The sequence below is a fragment of the Lampris incognitus genome, chromosome 17 (genome assembly GCF_029633865.1).
Source record: "Lampris incognitus isolate fLamInc1 chromosome 17, fLamInc1.hap2, whole genome shotgun sequence".
Classification (NCBI taxonomy): Eukaryota; Metazoa; Chordata; class Actinopteri; order Lampriformes; family Lampridae; genus Lampris; species Lampris incognitus.
The window spans coordinates 30,511,833-30,532,348 of record NC_079227.1 but is presented as its reverse complement, the minus strand read 5'-3'; the positions used below and the strand labels follow the sequence as shown (position 1 = coordinate 30,532,348).

The following is a 20,516-nucleotide window of genomic DNA, read 5'->3' as shown; positions in this document are numbered from 1 at the left end:
GCAGTCAAACCTGGCATTGAATAAGAAATACAATAAATAATTAAATCCTCTTTTATTTGTGAGCACTGGGTATATTAGCACACTCTGTCAAAATAAATGTCACAGAAGTATTGTTTTTATTGATATATTTGTTTAACTTATTGTTGTCAAAATTACATTTGTTTGACTTTGTGATCGAGGGGGATGAAAAAGCTGGAAGTAGATTGAAGATTCAAAGGTTTATTTGTCACATACTTCATATAAAAGCACAACGAGCATTGAACTACTTAATGACAGACATGGGGAGGGCAATAATTTTAACAAATGTGGCCTGAGCCTACCTGCTCCCCGATGACGCCAATGGGGCAAATGCACTCTGAATCAATAGAGCACACGTCATTCTCTGATCAGTAATTTGGCCAGTATGCAAATTATTACAGTGTGCTGCATGAGAGAGTAAACATAACACAAATGGTCACATACACGAAACCCACTTTTGTCACAGGCCGACAGGGCAGGTGACTGCGACAGGCCCACCACTTTAAGCAGCGGTCCCGTGACGTGAAACCCGGAAGTGACGGCTACAGATGGCATCATGATGAGATCAGTAAGTGGCAAGTTTTTGTCGTATGTTTTTTTGCTTGTTATGTCTAACGAGTTAATCCCTCGACTGGGCCCCACTTGTATTCCAGGGATGACTGCAAAACAACCGACCTTGTTTTAAAACGACCGACCTTGTTTTAAAACGACGCGACAAAATTTGCCAACCAAGCATAGCATCTGATGTTGCTAACAAACGGTTAGCACGTTATGTTAGCTAGGCCGATTGTTGACATGTTTGCAGAGCTAACTGCCGTAGCCAGTCGTGGCAACACTTCGGATCTACCGAAGTGTTGCTATTTTCACCTATAAGACTTTAGCGGAAATCTTTTTTTACATATTCAAAGTGTTCGTGCTATAACACCAGCTAACCTACCTGACTCATAGCCCGGCGTTCAACAACGTTAGCATTGGCACGCCAACTCGACGACAACAAGGGTTACCATTATTGGCCATCCTCATTAACATGCATTTCATTTTCTATTGGACTTACTGTTCAAGCCCCAGCAGTTTGTTCTGGAAGCGAAAATACATCCTTCAAACGCAGACACCAGAGAGTCGAGACTGGATTTGACGTAAAAAACCTCCTAATAGTCTGTAATCACACTGCTGATAGGACACTGTAGATGTCCAAGACGGAGACAAAGAGAAACAATCAAATTGTCCACAGTTTAGGCAAACAAGAGATTAAATGAAGTGTGCACAAGACAGCAGAAGAAGAAATAACAATCACATAAATATACAATAACAATAAATAACATGACCCCAAAAGATGGGAATGGGCTCATAAACTAGTGTCAAAGCAAGCGCCGAGTACTGGTGTATGTGCGTCTTACCGGTGGCGATGTAAAGGGACACAAATGGGCTTCCACGTTCATTCTGGTTAGGACATGGACCCTTGTTTAGGTGAGGGGTGAGGTATGGTGCCTGCATAGAGGCCCCAGTTAGAGTTTGGGGGAGAGTTAGGAATAAAACGAGTCTTAATTATGTACAACTTACGAGGTTAAGCGTTTGTATTCAAAAGTGAGCTCTGTATAGATTGTTGGGGTTTTTTTTTTACTAAAGAAATATACCATTATTCCCATTTTCAAAGTGAAGACATCTACGCTGCCTTTTATAGTACGATTGCATGACCTTCGGTTGCATTTGGAGATAACGATGAGAGAAAATGTAAATGCAGTGTATTTCACTTGAGCGTTCCATGGTTTGTCTTGTGATATTAAAAAGATTTGGGTAACGGTTAAGGTTGTAATGTATGCTGACTCTCCAAGAGTTGTAAATGTCTCTTTCTTATTGATCCCCTAGGATTCCAATGATGATGATGTCTCCCTGTTCGATGCAGAGGAGGACGCAGGGAGGAAGTCAAAGAAAACTAATATCAAGTATGTTCCCTCACATACTATTTAATTCAGTTCATCCATCCGTTCCATCCATTATTCAAACCGCTTATCCTGCTCTCAGGGTCGTGGCGATGCGGGAGCCTATCCCAGCATTCACACAAAACTTATTGCATATTTGACTGACCGTACACTATTGATTGCAGAAATATTCATGGGTCTACCATACATTGGACCAATGTTGTATTTATTTCAGTCTTTTTTTTTTTTCCAGACATCCAGTGGCGTCTTTCTTTCACCTCTTTTTTCGAGTTAGTGCTATCATTGTGTACCTGTTATGTGAGTTTTTGAGTAGCAGTTTCATCGCCTGCATGGTCACTATAATACTCCTGCTGTCATGTGACTTCTGGACTGTAAAGGTGGGCCAATTGAAACATCTTCATTTTTAAATGAAGCGTCAAATTTGTTTGTTTAGTGCTTCTTTATTGTTAAAATGTATTAATATGTGCAGCAATGTGGTAAACATAAGCCTCTTCCGTATTTATAGAACATCACTGGTAGGTTGATGGTCGGTCTAAGATGGTGGAACCAGGTGGACGATGATGGACAGAGCCATTGGGTGTTTGAGTCCAGAAAGGTCAGGACAACCAGCCTAATTTATAAACTGTTGTCTGTGCTTCATTTGTTGTGAATGCTTTCATTGTATTGAATTTCAATAGTTGTGCAGTTATGGTGCAAGCCATTAACCCTGCCATACATTATTGACCCACTGTACAAGTTTTGATTGCTAAATGCAGTGTTGACTGTCTACAAGCATAATAACCTCTGCAGATTCCAGAATGTGAGAATATCCTCTGTTTCTTTCTCAGGGGACCGGAAAGCAACAGGCCTCGAATTCTGAGTCACGCGTCTTCTGGCTCGGACTGATTGTGTGTCCCGTCCTCTGGGTTATTTTTGCCTTCAGCACCCTCTTGTCTTTCAAAATTAAGTGGTTGGTAAGTCCTCAACGATCAATATGGTTTCCTCATTGTGAAACCTTAGACATAGTACATCCATGTCTCACCACCATCTTCCACAAACAGGCTGTGGTGATTATGGGCGTAGTATTGCAAGGGGCCAACCTGTATGGATATGTGCGCTGTAAAGTGGGAGGCAAGACCAGCTTAAAGAATATGGCTACTAACTATTTTGGGCGACAGTTCCTCAAACAGGTGAGTTGAATATTGTTTAATTATATAAAGGGCATCATCGATGATAGTCTTATTTGCTTTTTCATAGTTCTAAGGTGGTTTATGTATTTAATATAATGTAATTTCTATTTCTTTTTTTCACAGGCCCTTTCTAAAGAAGAAGAAACCTAGAGGGAAGTTTCAAACTGACTTTCGAGTTTGCATTATTCTTAATGCAGTAGTAGATTGACCTCGATCAGCAGATTGATTCATAGACAGTTTTTGCAATTCATACAAATAAAATTTTTAGAGTTTTATGTTTTTAGTGTGATACCTAATATATCCCCAAAGCCCCCTTGCCCCCTTTACTTGAGTCCCTCCACAAAGAGGTCAAAGTGCGGGGTAGGTTACAGAAGCTAGGCCCTCAGCTGTTAGGGACTCCTCAGGACCCTTCAGATATGTGGATCCTTGTGGGCACAGTCACGGATTTTCTGCTTTGATGACGGTCTCCTTACTCACTTTGCACCCTGATTCCCAGCTTGTTGTTTTTTATGAAAAAAAAAAGAACTTTACACAAAGTTTTCTTTCTTTTTCTCCATTGCCTGCTAACTTTATTCTTGTTTCAATGAAAATGGTGATCTTGAAAGATGTTGTACAAACGTTGTTTGTATGATATAGATGATTGTAAAAAGTGTAAAGCATCCATACTTTTGTAAATATTTGTGTAAAGAAACTACGTGGAACATCTTTTTTTTTTGTGCAAATACATTTTTAACATTTTTTGAATGTCAGTGATTTTGTCCCCGTCCTCCACACTCTCCCAAAACGTGTTTGTTTTCCATCCATCCATCCATTATTATCTGAACCGCTTATCCTGCTCTCAGGAGACACCCTGGACAGGTCGCCAGGCCATCACAGGACACACACACACACACACACACACACACACACACACACACACACACACACACACACACACACACACACACACACACACACACACACACACCATTTAGTATGGCCAGTTCACCTGACCTACACGTCTTTGGACTGTGGGAGGAAACCGGAGCCCCCGGAGGAAACCCACGCAGACACGGGGAGAACATGCCAACTCCACACAGAGGACGACCCGGGATGACCCCCCCAAGGCTGGACTACCCCGGGGCTCGAACCCAGGACCTTCTTGCTGTGAGGCGACCGCGCTAATCACTGCGCCACCGTGCCGCCAACCCGGATTTCAATAAGTTGGTTTTCTTTTCGTGATGTTTGGCGATAAGATCAATTCGAAACTTATTTCTGGGAAAGAATGCGGCCGCGTCAGCATCCATCGTGCGTCTCATGACTGTAGGCTTGGACTAGGGTGACATCTAGCGGTGTAACTGTTACACAGCGTATGCAAGCGGTACCTTTCCAAGGAGTTTGTTCGTTTTTTCACTTATTCAAAATATATTTACAGCGACTTCTCCAAAACTTTAAACGGCCGAAAAAAGAAAAAAAAGAGGTGCAAAACTTTGCCACGACAAAGATGGCTTCTTTATAGTTCCGGGTCGACCTCTCCGAGGGCGGATGCGGAAGTAAGGCTCCTGTCTTGTAAACAATCGGCGGACCTGCTTCGTTGTCGTCTTGTGACAGTAGGGCTCAGCAAATTTGTAAACGTTACCGAGGGGGGGGGCTCAGTATTGAGTGGGAATCGCGTCAAACGCTCAAGATGATCCCAACCGAGGACGCGGCTGCAAGGAAGAGGGAGATAGAGGAGAAACTAAAGCAGGTCGGTCATGTTGTGAAACAGTCAAAGGGCGGACGGTGTCTGTAACTGATGCTACGTGAAACACATTATATAATGTCTACTGCACGTCCAAATTTCTTAGCACAAATAAGTTGACCGTTACTTGTCTTTTCATCTGTTGAAATTCCTCCCGCACGTGTTTCAGGAGCAAGAGACATTGTCGTTCATCAGGGAGAATCTGGAGAAGAGCGATCAGCTCACTAAGGGAATGGTAGGATGAACAGAACTCAACGGACTACTGTCATAATCACATGTAAACAAAAACAAAAGAAGATGAGTACTACACGTTTAATTCTCATAACACAGTTTTTTTCTTCTTCTTTTTTTTACATAAGGTCTCCATCCTGTCTTCGTTTGAAAGTCGTCTCATGCAGCTGGAGAATTCCATCATCCCAGTCCACAAACAGACGGAGAACCTGCAGAGGCTGCAGGAAAACGTTGACAAGACCTTGTCCTGCATGGATCATGTCATCAGCTACTATCATGTAGCCAAAGACACCGACAGGATCATCAGAGAGGGGTGAGTCTTTGTTTTGTTGCATTTCATTGTTCAGTGCCACACATAATGATCAAACTCACCATTGGGTATTGCTTTAAGAAACAAGTGGATTCATGGAGGATTGATAACTCACTTGTGTCAGTATAACAATTCTCTGTTCCAGGCCAACAGGCAGACTAGATGAGTATCTTGCCTGCATTGCCAAGATCCAGAAAGCAGTGGAATACTTCCAGGACAACAATCCTGACAGTCCTGAACTCAACACAGTGGTACAGTATCAACTGCTAAAACTTGTGTTGGTTTTCTATAGCAGGATCCAATGGCTCTGCGCACAGAGAGAAATCAATCCGATGGCATTTTCATCAGATTTAGCTTGGAACGGTTCCAAACTGTGCCCATTTCCGAATTCTTGGCACTGTTTGATAACTGTGCTGAACATGTTCATATCATGCTTGAGGGAGGGCTTAATGACATTCGTATGGAATGATTGGGTTTGGTTTTTTTTCCATGTCATATGCAGTGACACCACATCTGATATTCGATCACAAACAAATCACAAATGTCTCGATCCATGCCATGGTCAGCGGGGGAGACACTGGCGCTAGTGTCACATGTGCTTTATGTAGACAGATGCCATTGCATGGTGTCATGTGTTGTCTTCATTGTAGTTTTTCTGGGGGATTTAGTAATCCTGATTTCAACTCCAATGCTAATGGTATCACAAACAATAACCATGCACATGACTTCTTGCCAGCACGGCATGCAGTGGCCTCATTACAGCCACAGCATGAAGATGGAAAAACGGCATTTCTCTCCAGTACATGTGGTTGTGTGTGTGTGTGTGTGTGTGGTGGTGGTGGGGTAGAAATAGAAAAAGAATGAAATTTCTGTGGAAATGGACAATGGGCATTTTTCTATTTTAATGCTTCTACAGAAAGCGCGTTTCGAGAAAGGGAAGGAGCTGCTGGAAGCTGAGTTCCGCAGCCTGCTGACTCGCTACAGTAAACCTGTTCCACCCATCCTGATCCTGGATGCCATCAGTGTGGACGAGGAGCTGGAGGTCCAAGAGGAGGTGACGCTAGAACACCTACCTGAGGCTGTTCTCCAGGACATCATCTGTATCTCCTGCTGGCTGGTGGAATACGGACGCAATCAGGGTACTACTTCATCTTGAGTGAAACCCTAAACTAGCCGTTATAGCAGCATTCTTTTATTTCCAACATGTGTTTTTTTTATAATTTCATTATTTTGCACCACCTACTACATATCCTCCCTACCTCCCATGAGATGTTTGGGCCATTCTTTTTTTGGATTTGTTTCCTTTTCCCTTTCCTGTGACATCTTTTGGATTTCCTGTACCCCAGATCACATACAGAGAAGGGATTGTAACCCATTGCATTATCAAGTTAGTGGTTTTGTTTTTCTTTCTTTTTTCTAGTGATGGTTTGTTTGGTGAATGCTTGTTTATAATGCTTACTATATTTCCACAGAGGGTAAAACAAGCAAAAAAAGTTTTCTGTCAGTAATGGTTTGACTTTAAAAGTACAATGCATCATAATCACAGCACCATGCCATGTTAATTTTTTTCTAAGGATGTTGGTTTAAAGGTTTCCCTACATATGCTCTAAACTTTGGATGCTAGTGCCTGTGTTATCTTAACATTTATTAGCATGGTTATGTACATAGAGTGACTTTGCAAGGTTTCTAATGCACCAGATTTTTTACTTTTGTAATGATGGGACTTTCCTAAGGCCTGAGAGAAGAAAAGTGGCATGAGTATAGAGTTGAAAAACGACAGCATGGATAGTCAGTTCAAGTCCAGGGTGCCTTATTATCATCCAGAGGGAAGGGGTGCCAGTGTCTAATTTGATTCAGTGAGGAAGAGGAGTCAGACAGTGGACGTGAGCCAGTAAAGACGGTCAATAGACTGTCGCCAGTAGCCAGGATATTGCTCGCTCATGGTTGCTCTCATCCATTCAGTCATTCTCCTCCATGAGGACCCTGTCCATCACAGATGTTTATGTTGAAGGAATAGTTTGACCTTTCCATTCAATCTAACGTATGCTCCGGTACAATTTCAATGTCACCTAAGACTTAAAATTAGCTAATGGTGTATTTCAGTTATCTATTTCAATGTGAATATGAGCTGTGCATAAAATGGATGCATCCAGAAGCAATGTAGGTCAAGCTTGATCAAATGACTCTGCAAAGAACTGATGTGATGGCATACATAACCAATATTTTGTTCAGACAGAAAAACATAACAAAAAATTACACCATGAATTTGCAGTTTTATAAAATTAGATATGGTGAATGTTGCTGTTGTTTCCCCCGCGGCATTGCATGAATATCCATCCATTATCCAAACTGCTTATCCTGCTCTCAGGGTCGCGGGGATGCTGGAGCCTATCCCAGCAGTCATTGGGCGGCAGGCGGGGAGACACCCTGGACAGGCCGTCAGGCCATCACAGGGCCTATGCAGACTGTGTAGACTATGCAGGGACTTTAACATCAAATGTTAATATCTAAAAAAAAAGACCGGTACCAAGACAGATAGGATTGAAAGTATGAAACGATTTGAACTTAAATCAGTTATTGATCTGTAAATAATCACTAATAAATATTGGCCATTTTTTAGAAGAGATTATTTCAACTCTCTGTTCCAGTAATTAGAATAGCCCAATTTGCCTAATTTAAGTCTATCATCTATTAGATAACTCGCTTTTTTTTCAGTAAGTAATCCAGCTAATATAAAACTATATATTATAAATATATTATGAAAATATAATAACTCCTTCATAACACTATTCACTCTTCACCCCAGCAGGCTCTCTGATCTTGTAGTTGGTGTATGTCTAAATGTTTTTTTTCTCATCTCTGCCCCTCAGATTTCATGAACGTATACTTCCAGATCAGGTCCAACCAACTGGATCGCTCCATCAAAGGCCTGAAGGATCACTTTCGCAAGAACAGCGCCTCTTCCGGGATCCTCTACTCGCCTGCGGTCCAAACCAAACGCAAGGACACGCCAACCAAAAAGGCTCCCAAGAGACCAGGTCAGTAGCTCAATGTCCAGTAATACAGCCATAGACAAATTGCATCAACCACAATTTATAATCACTTCACAATCTCAGAGAATCCGAATCTCTTCTACAGACACTTTTTACAGATTCGGCTAACAAATGAGCATCATTCATAATGTGATAGTGGCACCCATTCAACTCATTGAACTCTAATGTGTACATTCAGAATCTATTGTTTAGACCCCCCCCCCAATTATTCACTTAAGAGTACCCTCAGCAATTACTTAAGGTACTTTATCACTGGCCTAAACACAGAGCCATTGTGCACTACGGCCCCTCAATTTACCCCTGTGATTTTACACTCTCAAGACCCTAACTAACCTCTCATCCTCTCCTCTTTCATAATCTTTATGTTGTGATGACAGTCTACATCCCAGGTAAAGAGAAAGCTTTAGTGTGTGCCTCGTGCTATGGCTTGCTTCTGTCAACTGGGCGCCACTTTCCACAGCGAATTAGGGCGCCATAAGTGACAGCATGCATTTTTAGCATTGCTCTGTATGAGAAGTGGGACTGTACCGATAGCCATATAGAGCAGCGGTGGCTAACCATGTGCCATGGAGAGCCATGTGTATGCAGGTTTTCACTCCAACCCGACTCCACACCAGGTGATTTCACTGAAACATTCTTCCATTTTGGTTGAAGGGTTGCTAATCAGTGAAATCACCTGGTGTGGAGTCCGGCTGGAATGAAAACCTGCATACACATGGCTCTCCATGGCACATGGTTAGCCACCCCTGGTATAGAGTTTAGAAGTAGCTTCCTTCTCTTGACGTATTTACCTAGCATGTTATCTCCAGTCCAGATGAGTCAAGTTATCCTCATGTAGCGTTTTGCATTTGTGTCGATTAGTTCTACAGAAGTGTGTGTGTGTGTGTGTGTGTGTGTGTGCGTGAGTGTGTGCGTGTGTGTGCACGCGTTGTGATCGCTTTTAGGCAAGGGATTTTAACTTTTGGGGCGATTTTTTTTTTTTTTTTGTAACTTGCAGCCTGGTTCCTCCAGCAGAGATCTGTAACACTGCTTCACTTGTGGAGTAGACTTTTTGTGTGGTGCCATTGCTGGTTGAATTTCAAGTGATGTCATCAACATGCACGTACAACTTGAGCTTGCTATTACACGCTATCATGCCTTAAGAACACAGTGATTGAACAGCTCCTGAGTAAAGTTGGTCTTCGTATGAAAAAAAGGTTTATTCTGCTAAGCATGAGGTAGCATAGAGTGAGGGCAGTTGTAAATATTGCAGAAGTAATTGGCAATTGGCACAGCAGTGTTTTGCTCTAATACATTGTGCGCTTCGTTGTCAGCACAGTGCCGTTTTTCTCACTCTGTGTCTGTGTCATATGTGCCACATGCTTCCATTACTAACACATTAATATATCATATTATTATTTAACTTGTAGTGCCTGACACCTTTTTAAAGACTTTGCATCTCTAAACCATGTAAAAATTGTTTTGAATGTGTGTAATAATGGTATAATAATATTGTTAAGTATAATAATGATGGAAATGACTTTCATTCTTTGTGATGGCTGTTTTGTCTTTGTAACCGACCTGACCTGACCTGACCTAACCTGTGTGTTCTACGCTTACTCTGCTGAGCATCGTGTTTCTAGCACACGTGCCCTCATTTGTTTTCTGTTGTGTAGCTGTGCTCTAGTTGCTCCTCCTCTTCCTCTTTTCCTAGTCATTCTGTTGTGTAGCTGTAGTGCTAGGCTTCGGTTCCTTTGGCTTCCCCCTTGACACCACACACACACACACACACCTCCTGGCTGTTACGGTGGTGGAGGGACGTGGTTTCGGTGTTTAATCACTCACTTCTTAGCTCTCCCCTTTTCTTCTTCTTGCTCCTTTTCCCTTGTTTTCCTCCCTTCCTCCCTTTTTTTCTTCGATTTCTTGGCTATCTGGACCTCCCTGCCCCTGGACTCTGTCTGTCTCTCTCTCTCTGTCTGTGTGTGTGTGGGACCAGGGACCATTCGCAAGGCTCAGAACCTTCTGAAACAGTACTCACAGCATGGGCTGGATGGGAAAAAGGGGGGCTCTAACCTCACTCCTTCGGAAGGTAACACACCTCGGTCTTCTCTTTGGTCTCTCTCTCTCTCTCTCTCTCTCTCTCTCTCTCTCTCTCTCATTCTTTCCCTCTCTCCTTCTCGCTGCAGGTGTGCTGGTGTTTACTTGTATTGCGCTCCCCAGGTTAACCCGTTGCTCTCTCCTGGAGCAAACGGACACACAAGAACCTCCTCAGAGTTGCAACAGCTATTGGACATTGCAGATGTTTGCAAATGGATAACTTGAAAGATATATAAGATACATATTTGTGATCTGATGAGTATCTGAAAAGTGGCTGAATGTAGCGCAAAACTATCAACTGGTAGATTTGTCGGCCTGCTGCCGCGTCAGCCCTTACGTTATCCAGAGCTGTTTAAGAGCTGCAGTATGTCTAAAGCTGCTGTCACATCTGGCTTGTAATCTTTTTACAAAGCTGCTTCCTGTGATGAATTTTTAACACACACACACTAACTAACTTAGATAAGGGTCACACATACAAACCTGTCTGGGCTCTCTGCCCACACCTCCTGCCTCAAATGCACAGTGGGTGCCCCCCCCCCCTTTCCATTCCCTGCTGGGTGCTTGGTGGTTGGTGTAGGTGTCTCACTTAAGTCCCAGCCTAGGTATAACCCCCAGTGGCATGACTAAGCCTATTGCCTATTTCCTTGATACTCCACCCCCAACCCCACCCACCCATCAGGTTACGATCATGACCTACGGGTCAAACACCACTCTGATGCCCTGACCGAGAAGCACGGGGCTGCAACAGGTAAGTAAGGGAACAGTGTGGGAATGAAAAAGGGACAGCATACAGAAAAAAAAACTACCTCTCCGTGGATTTAGGCATGTCTCTGCACACACCCACTGAACAGTTTTGTGCTAAGAAAAGAAATAAAATTGTATTTGTGATTAGAAAGTTGGTCAATATACCTGCTTTTTTTGTGGCTTTTCATGCTCCAGTGCATCTATTTGAAAAGGGTGGAGGGGTTCTGCTACATTTTTGCCAGGAAGTCAGAAGGTAGTAGATTTTGGTAGTGGTCATACCCGTGTCTGTGTTGTTTTAAAGTTTGTGATGTTTATTTCCTTCTCACATCACAGTCCGTTTTTTATCCAAGTTATAAAAGGTGCACTGCATTAATTCTTAGCATACCTAATTTTCTTCCTCTCACCAACATTTGTTAAAAATTGCTGTATAAATGCATAACAAGTATCTGATTAAGTGCGTAACACATACTTCACTTGCTGCTTTCTCACAATATGACGGGGGACCAGAGCCCAAGGCTTATGTTAAGGCCTCTGACCTGGTTGGTTTACCTCATCCCTTAAACCCTTGCCGTGTTCCTCTCAGGCAAGGACGATGTTCTGGACATCGAGATCGACTCTTACATCCACTGTATCAGCGCCTTTGTCAAGCTGGCCCAAAGCGAGTACACCCTGCTGTCTGAGATCATCCCGGAGCATCACCAGAAGAAGACCTTTGACTCCCTCATTCAGGTCAAGCTTCAAATTAACTGTTAGTCAAACGCTTGCTGATTTTTGTCGATGTTGTTTCGGAGGCACTCCGTTGAACTCCAAAGAATACATCGGTCCTGTTGCTTGCTCTCCTCTTTACACAGGTGGGTTCAACCTCGGGGTTTTAACTCCAGAGAGCTGCTGCATCCCTTAAAGAAACTCGAGCAAAGTTGGTCCTTCCTGTGAACAACCCCGACACCATGCCGCTGTCCCCAAAATTAGTACCGCTATCGTTTTTATTCAACTGCAATCCGTTTTGACAAGTTAGGGCTTAAAGGGATCGCTTTTAAATACAGTCACATGACTGATAAATGGAGTGATAATTTGCAAAAAATGTAACAGTTGGTGTGTCAGAGAACATGAATATATGTTGCACTATAGTTTCACAATGGCCTGAACAGTTTGATTTCATTGTACTTAGAGGTATTTTCCAACTTTCACTCCCAGAGGACCAACTCTTTGCTTGGGCAGCCTGATGACAACCATGGCTCAGTAACTGATAATTCATCTCAGTAACAAACACCGCCGTTGACTTAACGATGTTTTTCAAGGATGGGGACAGTGCTTCATAATTGTTGCAGTTTAGTCTTAACTGGCCAGGGGGCGTCGGGATGGTGTGGCAGTCTATTCTATTGTCTATCAACATGGGGATCGCTGGTTTGAATCCCTGTGGTACCTCCGGCTTGGTCGGGTGTCCCCACAGACACAATTGGCCGTGTATGCAGGTGAGAAGCCGGATGTGGCTATGTGTCCTGGTCGCTGCAGTAGCGCCTCCTCTGGTCGGTTGGGGTGCCTGTTTGGGGGGGGGGGACTGGGGGGGAATAGCGTGATCCTCCCACACGCTACGTCCCCCTGGTGAAACTCCTCACTGTCAGGTGAAAAGAAGCGGCTGGCGACTCCACATGTATCGGAGGAAGCATGTGGTAGTCTGCAGCCCTCCCCGGATTGGCAGAGGAGGTGGAGCAGTGACCGGGACGGCTCAGAAGAGTAGGGTAATTGGCCAAGTACAACTGGGGAGAAAAATCCCCCCCCCCAAAAAAAGTCTTCACTGTCCAAGGGTTGATGTACAAAATTTTGTTTCTTTTTTTTCCTCTTGAGACAAGTTGGATTGGCTTTTTCTTTTTTTGCTTTTTCATGCTTAGCTACTGATAATATAACCAGTGAAACGCCAGAATTACTCTGGCTTCAGAAAGTGTTCACACCCCATCACTTTTTGCACACTTTGTGTCATATATTTAATTTTAAATTGATAGGCAAAAATGCCAATTTTATCCACTACACTCAATAAGCCATAATGACAGTGAAAACGTTTTTAGAAAAGTTTGCAAATTTATTAAAGATCAAAAACTGAAATCTCATTTATAAGTATTCAGATCCTTAATTCAGTAATTTGTAGCCCCTTTGGCAGTAGGTACAGCTTTGAGTGTTCTTGGATAAGTGTCTACAAGCTTTGCACATCTGGATTTGGGCGGTTTATCCCTTTCTTCCTGGCAGATCCTCTCAAGCTCTGTCAGATTGGGTGGGAAGTGTCTGTGAACTCCTATCTTCAGGTCTCTCCACAGATGTTCTATGGGGTTTAATCTGGGCCACTCCTGGACAGTCAGAGACTTGTCCCGAAGCCACTCCAGCGTTGTCTTGGCTGTATGTTTCGGGTCATTGTTGTGCTGAAAGGTGAACCGTCACCCCAGTCTGAGGTCGTGTGCACTCACTCTGGAGCAGGTTGTCTTCAAGGACCTCTATGTATTTGGCTGTATTCGTCCTTTCCTCAATTCTGACTAGTCTCCCTGTCACCACCATGCTTCACTGTAGGGATGGTGTTAGCCAGGTGATGAGAGCGATGCCTGATTATTTGCCACACGTGAATTCTGCCCAAAGAGTTCAATTTTTGACTCAACAGACCAGAGAATCTTTTTCTTCATGCTCTCAGAGTCCTTTAAATGTTATATGGCAAACTCCAAGTGGGCTGTCATATGCCTTTCACTCAAGAATGGCTTCCGTCTAGCCCAGGGGTGGCTAACCATGTGCCATGGAGAGCCATGTGTATGCAGGTTTTCATTCCAGCTGGACTCCACACCAGGTGATTTCACTGATTAGCAACCCATTCAACCAAAGAGGAAGAATGTGTCAGTGAAATCACCTGATGTGGAGTCAGGTTGGAATGAAAACCTGCATACACATGGCTCTCCATGGCACATGGTTAGCCACCGCTGGTCTAGCCACTCTAACAGAGCTCCGGAAGCCCTCTGCAGAGATGGGAGAACCTGTCAGAAGGACTACCATCTCAGCAGCGCGCCATCAGTCAGGCCTTTATGATAGAGTGACCGTTGGGTTCTTGGTCACCTCCCTGACCAAGGCCCTTCTTGCCCTGGTACTCAGTTTGTCCTGATGGTTCCAAACTTCTTCCACTTCACAGTTATTGAGACCATTATGCTCCTGGGATCACTCAAAGCTTTAGAAAGGGTTTTATACGCTTGCCTCACCACAATTTTATCGCAGAGGTCTACAGAGAGTTCCTTGAAAGTCATGGTTTGATTTTTGGCCCGGCATGCAGTGTGAATTGTGGGACCTTCTATACAGAGGTGGACTCCAATCAAGGTCAAGGATAGTTAAAGCAAACAGATGCACCTGACTACAATTTGGAGAGAAACAGCAAAGGGTCTTAATATATATATATATATATATAAATGAGAGATTTCAGTTTTTGATTTTTAATCAATTTTAAAACTTTCTAAAAACATGTTTTCACTTTGTCATTATGGGTTATTGGGTGTACATTGAAGGGCAAAAAAAAGAGGCAATTTTATCCATTTTCATTAAATCTACAACACAAAGTGTGCAAAAAGTGAAGGGGTGTGAATACTTTCTGAAGCCAGTGTATGAAGTTTTGTTGACACCTACAGCATGTACAAAAAGTTGTTATAGTGTGCTGTTTTTTTTTTTGACAAAATAATAGAAAAAGACTCACTTCCACAGTGTATTCTTTACAAACTAATGTAGTTTAAATCACTGGGTTACCAGAGTGCTGCTGCAGCATGGTGTCAGCACTCAGTTCCGGTTGTAAATTTCTGTTCTCCCTCCCTGTCCTTCCACAGGAGGCCCTGGACAACCTGATGCTGGAGGGGGACAACATTGTGTCAGCGGCTCGTAGGGCCATCATGCGCCATGACTACTCGGCTGTCCTCACCATTTTCCCCATCCTCCGACATCTGAAAATAACTAAGCCCGAGTTTGACTCCACGCTTCAGGTGTGATACAGAAAGCTTCATCATGCACACACAATCATCTCTTGCACAAGTGCCAGAAGATACAGTGTGAAATTAATGTTTACTAAAGGCAAAGAGGTTTTCTTTTTCCTTTTTTCGTTTGTTTATTGAAGGCAAAGCTGTCCATTATGATTTTGGTTACAGGGCACGGCAGCAAGCACCAAAAACAAACTGCCAACTCTTATCACCGCTATGGAAACGATTGGAGCCAAAGCTCTTGAGGAGTTTGCAGACAGTATCAAGGCATGAATCCTTTCCCTACATCTCTAGTTTTGTTGTCATCATATAAAATGTACATGTATTAACCATTTATTCACCTTCATCATTCTCTCGCCGATCCCCATTTTCTTGTCTTACCACAGAATGATCCTGATAAGGAGTACAACATGCCTAAGGATGGAACAGTCCATGAACTGACCAGCAATGTGAGTTGACGTACAGTTAACGTCTACGTTTTGGCAGTAGACATACAATAAGTGTGTAGACTTTTCCACAACCTCAACATAGCCCTATGAGGACGTTTTAGTGTTTGTAGCCCCCTGTGGACTCAGACTCCTGGGCAACAGGTCATTGCACAGAGTGCGCTTTCAAGGTCAAATAAATATAACGGTCCTGATTTGGCATCTCCGCTACAGGCCATCCTGTTCCTGCAACAGCTGCTGGACTTTCATGAGACAGCTGGAGCCATGCTGGCCTCTCAAGGTAAAAACATGGACATCAACTTTGCCTCTTTTTAATATAAACCTCCAGCTACTTCAGTGAACTCCCTGCCAAAAGTGAGGGATTCATCCTCTACAACCACCTGTCTTTTAGTTTGATATTCTTGACTTGTAGCTCATCTGTTTCATCAGCACCCCCATTCTCCTCATCTAGAATTCTGATTCCCTTTATTTTCCTCCTGTTCAGGGATCCTTTTCTGTCTTCCTGCTCCTGTGTGAGATTTTCTTACCGTTTCCTCATTCTCTCTGTGTGTGACAACCTCTGATGTGTCGACCACCTCGATCACCTCTGCTTTTCCTTATTTTACTGCCTTTCTCGTCTTACTGAGCTAGCCTCCACAAATTTGTACTGCATATGCGGCAAGTGTGCTGAGACTGCGGGTGCTGCACGTCAGTCCCAATAAAGGCAATTTGAATTTGGAGGGATTTGGCACATAAGTAGCATTTATTTATCTTTGTATTTAATCAACCTCCCAAAAGATGAATCAGCCCGTCGGTGATTTTAGTATTGCTTTGTACTGTGCTGTATGTCAACTAGGGCTGCATGATATGCACAAAAAATTGCCATTACATTATAAACAGCGATACGAGACAAATTTAGTTGAGTATGTAAGCAGTAAATGGCATGGCGGCCTGTCCAGGGTGTCTCCTTGCCTGCTGCCCAATGACTGCTGGGATAGGCTCCAGCATCCCCGCGACCCTGAGAGCAGGATAAGCGGTTTGGATAATGGATGGTAAGTCGTAAACCATTGACATGAGGTCATTGCAAGGGCTCCATAGCGCCCTCATGATGATGTTGCAACTGCTCGCTGCGGAAGTGCTCCCAGCCTGGCTCCCCCTCTGTTTGTTGTTTGTATCCGGTACTTTCCTCTGAAAACAAAACCCTGAACCCTTTGCTGTGTGGCTAATAATCGTTTGCTACTGGGCTTACTCTGCACTAACAAATCTTTTCTAACCTTTTGCACTTGTGCTTCTCTCTTTCTCTTCGGCCTTGCCTCTGACCCTTAGTACTGGGGGACACTTACAATATCCCCTTAGACCCCCGAGGTAAGCAAAAGATAACGCAGGCCCCTGAGTTTCAGCGTGTCACAGAGATTGATTGTTGATATTCTGTTGATTGTGAAGATTTATTTAGGTGATGAGTTTATTTCCTCAGTAGGAGTGGTGCTTTTTTTTTTTTATTCTTCTTTCTGATGAGATTCATATGTGAAGCACTGAAGCGCAGGTTGTAGTAAACACTCGTAGTTGCTGCCATGGAGACGTGTGAGCTCTCATCTTAATGAATGCGTAGCCTGGCATCTTCTAGTCAGGAAGGTTTTGAGCAAAATTTCCCTGCTCAAAACCCTTTCCCACCCTGTTTCCAAAGAGAAGTAAAGAATCACGTATTAAATATGATATAACGTTAATGCTGAGGATTATTGGATTGATTTTAATGAAAACAAAAACTAGATGAAGCTTACGCTAACAATATCTTCTTTCCTTATCTTTTAGAAACCAGCTCAGCAAGCAGCTACAGCTCAGACTTCAGCAAGAGGCTCCTGAGCACATATATATGTAAGTGCTCAAGAGACAGACGAATAACATTTGTCTTCTGCAGCCACGTCGGCTTGTTTGGAAGTAACTGATGGGTGACTCTGCCTTTTTTTTTTTTTAGGCAAGGTGTTGGGAAACTTGCAGCTAAACCTTCTCAGCAAATCTAAAGTGTATGAGGATTCAGCGCTGAGTGCCATCTTCCTGCACAACAACTACAACTACATCCTCAAGTCCTTGGAGAAGTAAGCCACATACCCATAGCACCCACACGTATACCGCCGCCCCCAGTTATTCACTTCACTCTCTCTCCCCGCGGCTGTTCCCAGGTCAGACCTGATCCAGTTGGTGACAGTGACCCAGAAGAGGGCTGAGAGTTCGTACCGAGAGCTTATCGAGCAACAGATCCAAATGTACCAGCGCAGGTACAATTTGATCCAAGTTAAATCAGCGAAGTATATAAAGATATAAAGAATCTTTGCGCACAATGTATTCTGACCTTTATGAAATTAATTCTTCTCAAGTTGGTTGAAGGTCACCGAGCACCTGACAGACAGAAACATGCCGGTCGTTCAAGTGGGCACTAAGGTCAGACTCGAGATATGAAGTTAGGTTTATTTGCTTTAAAATTAAAGTCTAGTCATGTGTATAAGAAGTCTGTCTTTAATTTCAATTCTGTTACGACGTCCTTCATCTCACCTCTCTCCAGCTGAAAGACAAAGAGCGGCAAGTGATCAAGGACAAGTTCAAAGTAAGGTCGAATCACATGGGTGACACACATTCTCTGTCAATATGATGATCAAATGAGTCCTTGTTATAAAAAATAGGTTACACTTTATTTTAGGGGGTCGGAAATTACCTAGTAATTTCCTAGTAATAAGGTGGTAATTATCACGTAATTCCTTAGAAATAAGGTTGAAATTACCTTGTGGTTAGGATTCCGGTTAAGGTTAGGGTTAGCTGTAAAATTACCTGTAAAAACTACCACCTTATTATTAGGAAATTACTAGGTAATTTCCGACCCCCTAAAATAAAGTGTTACCAAAAAATACAGTACATATCTGATAACACAACTTAAGTTTTGCAGTTTGACTGACCACTTGTTGTCCTGTTTAACTTCCAGGGTTTCAATGATGGACTGGAGGAGCTGTGTAAGGTCCAGAAGGTCTGGGCCATCCCAGACAAGAAGCAGCGGGACTTCATCAGACAGGCGCAGAAGAAAGTAGTGTCCGAGGCTTACAAGGCATTTTTACAGAGGTGAGAGAGTTGGATGGTAAAGTTGATAAATGAAAGGTTGTTGTTGTCATGATAGATCTCGACACCATGGTTGTAGTGAAATTTGAAAGTCTTTGCATTTGAAAATGTAATGTGGAGGAATTAAAAAAATGCCCCAATAATTTTCAACTGCTTAAGTGCTGAGATACAGTAGCTGTTAAATCTAGAAGATATAGTACTATCCCAATTAAGATGTTAAGATTGCCAATGCATGACCTTTTACAATACAATCAAACAAACTGAACCCAAAATTTCAAAATAAAAAAAAATTGAACCCAAACCATGACAAGAATCTTGGTAAATTGCACTGCAGGCCAGTTTATTGTCATGGACAAGTTTAAAAAAATATATTTTGCATTTATTTATTTATTTGAAGAATTTGGTCTTTTAATTGCAATACAAAAAGCATGAAATGAAGCTTTTGTTACTTATTTCTCCGGCTTCCTTCTTTTTTTCTAATAATTACACCTCTAGATGCGCCAACATCTCATTCACCAAGAACCCGGAGAAATACCACAAGTATCGGCCGGAGCAGGTGGAGGAGATGATTGAAAAGCTGTTTGACACCTCTGCATGAGGTCGACATCCTAAAACCTGAATTTCCCTCACACAGTTAAAGTGGACTGGAACTGAAACATACTCTTTTACTGTAAACATCCTTTGTTCCAGTAACAAGCAAGATTCACCCTGCTGGTGTACCCAATACTGCCCCCATTGCCCCCTTTTGTACAAAAATGAAGATAATGTATTTATATGTAACTTAGCTGTTCCAACTGAGTCGAACAAATAAACGGACTCTATGATTAACCTCCCAAATGTGTTTGTCTCTATCCCCCCTTTTTTCTTAGTTATAGCCCATACAGGAACACAACAGCACAGTGCTCAGATGATATGCAGTAGCAGGTCTTTGCTGATTGTACAATATCTTAGAAAGAGGCAAAGGTGAGGAATTCTGTTGACATTTGCTTTCAGCATTGGATGCAGTCTCGGTATTTTTGTTGGAACGAGCAACTCAGCTTTGGGGAAAAGCCGCTTTAATGGAAAAAACGTTGATTCGGAGAAAACCCAGTTGAGGACCAGTTTCTTCATTTTCTTTTGTGACGGGTAGACCTTTTAAAATGGATGATTCTTTCTAAATGTGCATTTCAGTTTGAACGCTTAAAATGTGTTCTGGGGAGTCTGGGTAGCGTGGCGGTCAACACAGGGACAGCCAGTTCGAATCCCCGTGTTACCTCCTGCTTGGTCGGGCGTCCCTACAGACACAGTTGGCTGTGTCTTCAGGTGGGAAGCTGGATGTGGGTATGTGTCTTGGTCGCTGCACTAGCGCCTCCTCTGGTCGGTCGGGGTGCCTGTTCGGGGGGGAGGGGAAACTGGGGGGAATAGCGTGATCCTCCCACACGCTATGTCCCCCTGGTGAAACTCCTCACTGTCAGGTGAAAAGAAGCGGCTGGCGACTCCACATGTATCGGAGGAGGCATGTGGTAGTATGCAGCCTTTCCCCGCTTGGCAGAGGGGGTGGAGCAGCGACCGGGATGGCTCGGAGAGTGGGGTAATTGGACTGGTACATTTGGGGAGAAAAAGGGGGAAAAATCCCCCCCCCCAAAAAAAAATCCTTCTGAGAGATGACATGAGATAAAGTGTTCATCAGTTTCACTTATCTACTGAGCGTGATGAAATGCTGCTCTTTGCTGTATTTCAGAGTGAGCACAGATGCAGAAGCC

The 20,516-nt window shown here is 43.2% G+C and overlaps 2 protein-coding genes across 5 annotated transcripts; both read left to right on the top strand.

Moving 5' to 3' along the window:
* Positions 1-553: 553 nt before the first annotated feature.
* Positions 554-3,844, top strand: tvp23b (trans-golgi network vesicle protein 23 homolog B (S. cerevisiae)). The gene is made up of 7 exons (XM_056297299.1): positions 554-586; positions 1,885-1,961; positions 2,191-2,335; positions 2,464-2,553; positions 2,786-2,911; positions 2,999-3,127; positions 3,251-3,844. Exons 1-7 carry the CDS (start codon positions 575-577, stop codon positions 3,275-3,277), a joined length of 606 nt encoding a protein of 201 aa, XP_056153274.1. The 5' UTR covers positions 554-574; the 3' UTR covers positions 3,278-3,844.
* Positions 3,845-4,686: 842 nt separating this feature from the next.
* Positions 4,687-19,605, top strand: exoc7 (exocyst complex component 7). 4 transcript variants are annotated; one of them, XM_056297025.1, is made up of 21 exons: positions 4,687-4,853; positions 5,017-5,082; positions 5,207-5,391; positions 5,534-5,639; positions 6,305-6,527; positions 8,259-8,426; positions 8,819-8,830; positions 10,417-10,509; positions 11,197-11,265; positions 11,845-11,990; positions 15,101-15,253; positions 15,416-15,514; positions 15,634-15,696; positions 15,907-15,973; positions 17,482-17,544; positions 17,645-17,765; positions 17,850-17,945; positions 18,045-18,108; positions 18,230-18,271; positions 18,644-18,777; positions 19,270-19,605. In XM_056297025.1, exons 1-21 carry the CDS (start codon positions 4,794-4,796, stop codon positions 19,370-19,372), a joined length of 2,133 nt encoding a protein of 710 aa, XP_056153000.1. In that variant the 5' UTR covers positions 4,687-4,793; the 3' UTR covers positions 19,373-19,605. The 4 variants fall into 4 exon arrangements, with proteins under 4 accessions (XP_056153000.1, XP_056152998.1, XP_056152997.1 ...); XM_056297023.1 differs by lacking the exon at positions 10,417-10,509; XM_056297022.1 differs by lacking the exon at positions 11,197-11,265.
* The last annotated feature ends 911 nt before the right edge of the window (positions 19,606-20,516 follow it).

Bases quoted from the DNA above. Each gene is read 5' to 3' on its own strand.
- tvp23b (XM_056297299.1), top strand. The intron at 2,554-2,785 runs GTCAGGACAACC...TTTCTTTCTCAG, and splicing joins GGGTGTTTGAGTCCAGAAAG to GGGACCGGAAAGCAACAGGC. The intron at 2,912-2,998 runs GTAAGTCCTCAA...TTCCACAAACAG, and splicing joins CTTTCAAAATTAAGTGGTTG to GCTGTGGTGATTATGGGCGT.
- exoc7 (XM_056297025.1), top strand. From the start codon at position 4,794: ATGATCCCAACCGAGGACGCGGCTGCAAGGAAGAGGGAGATAGAGGAG. The intron at 11,991-15,100 runs GTCAAGCTTCAA...GTCCTTCCACAG, and splicing joins CCTTTGACTCCCTCATTCAG to GAGGCCCTGGACAACCTGAT. The intron at 18,272-18,643 runs GTAAGGTCGAAT...TTTAACTTCCAG, and splicing joins TGATCAAGGACAAGTTCAAA to GGTTTCAATGATGGACTGGA.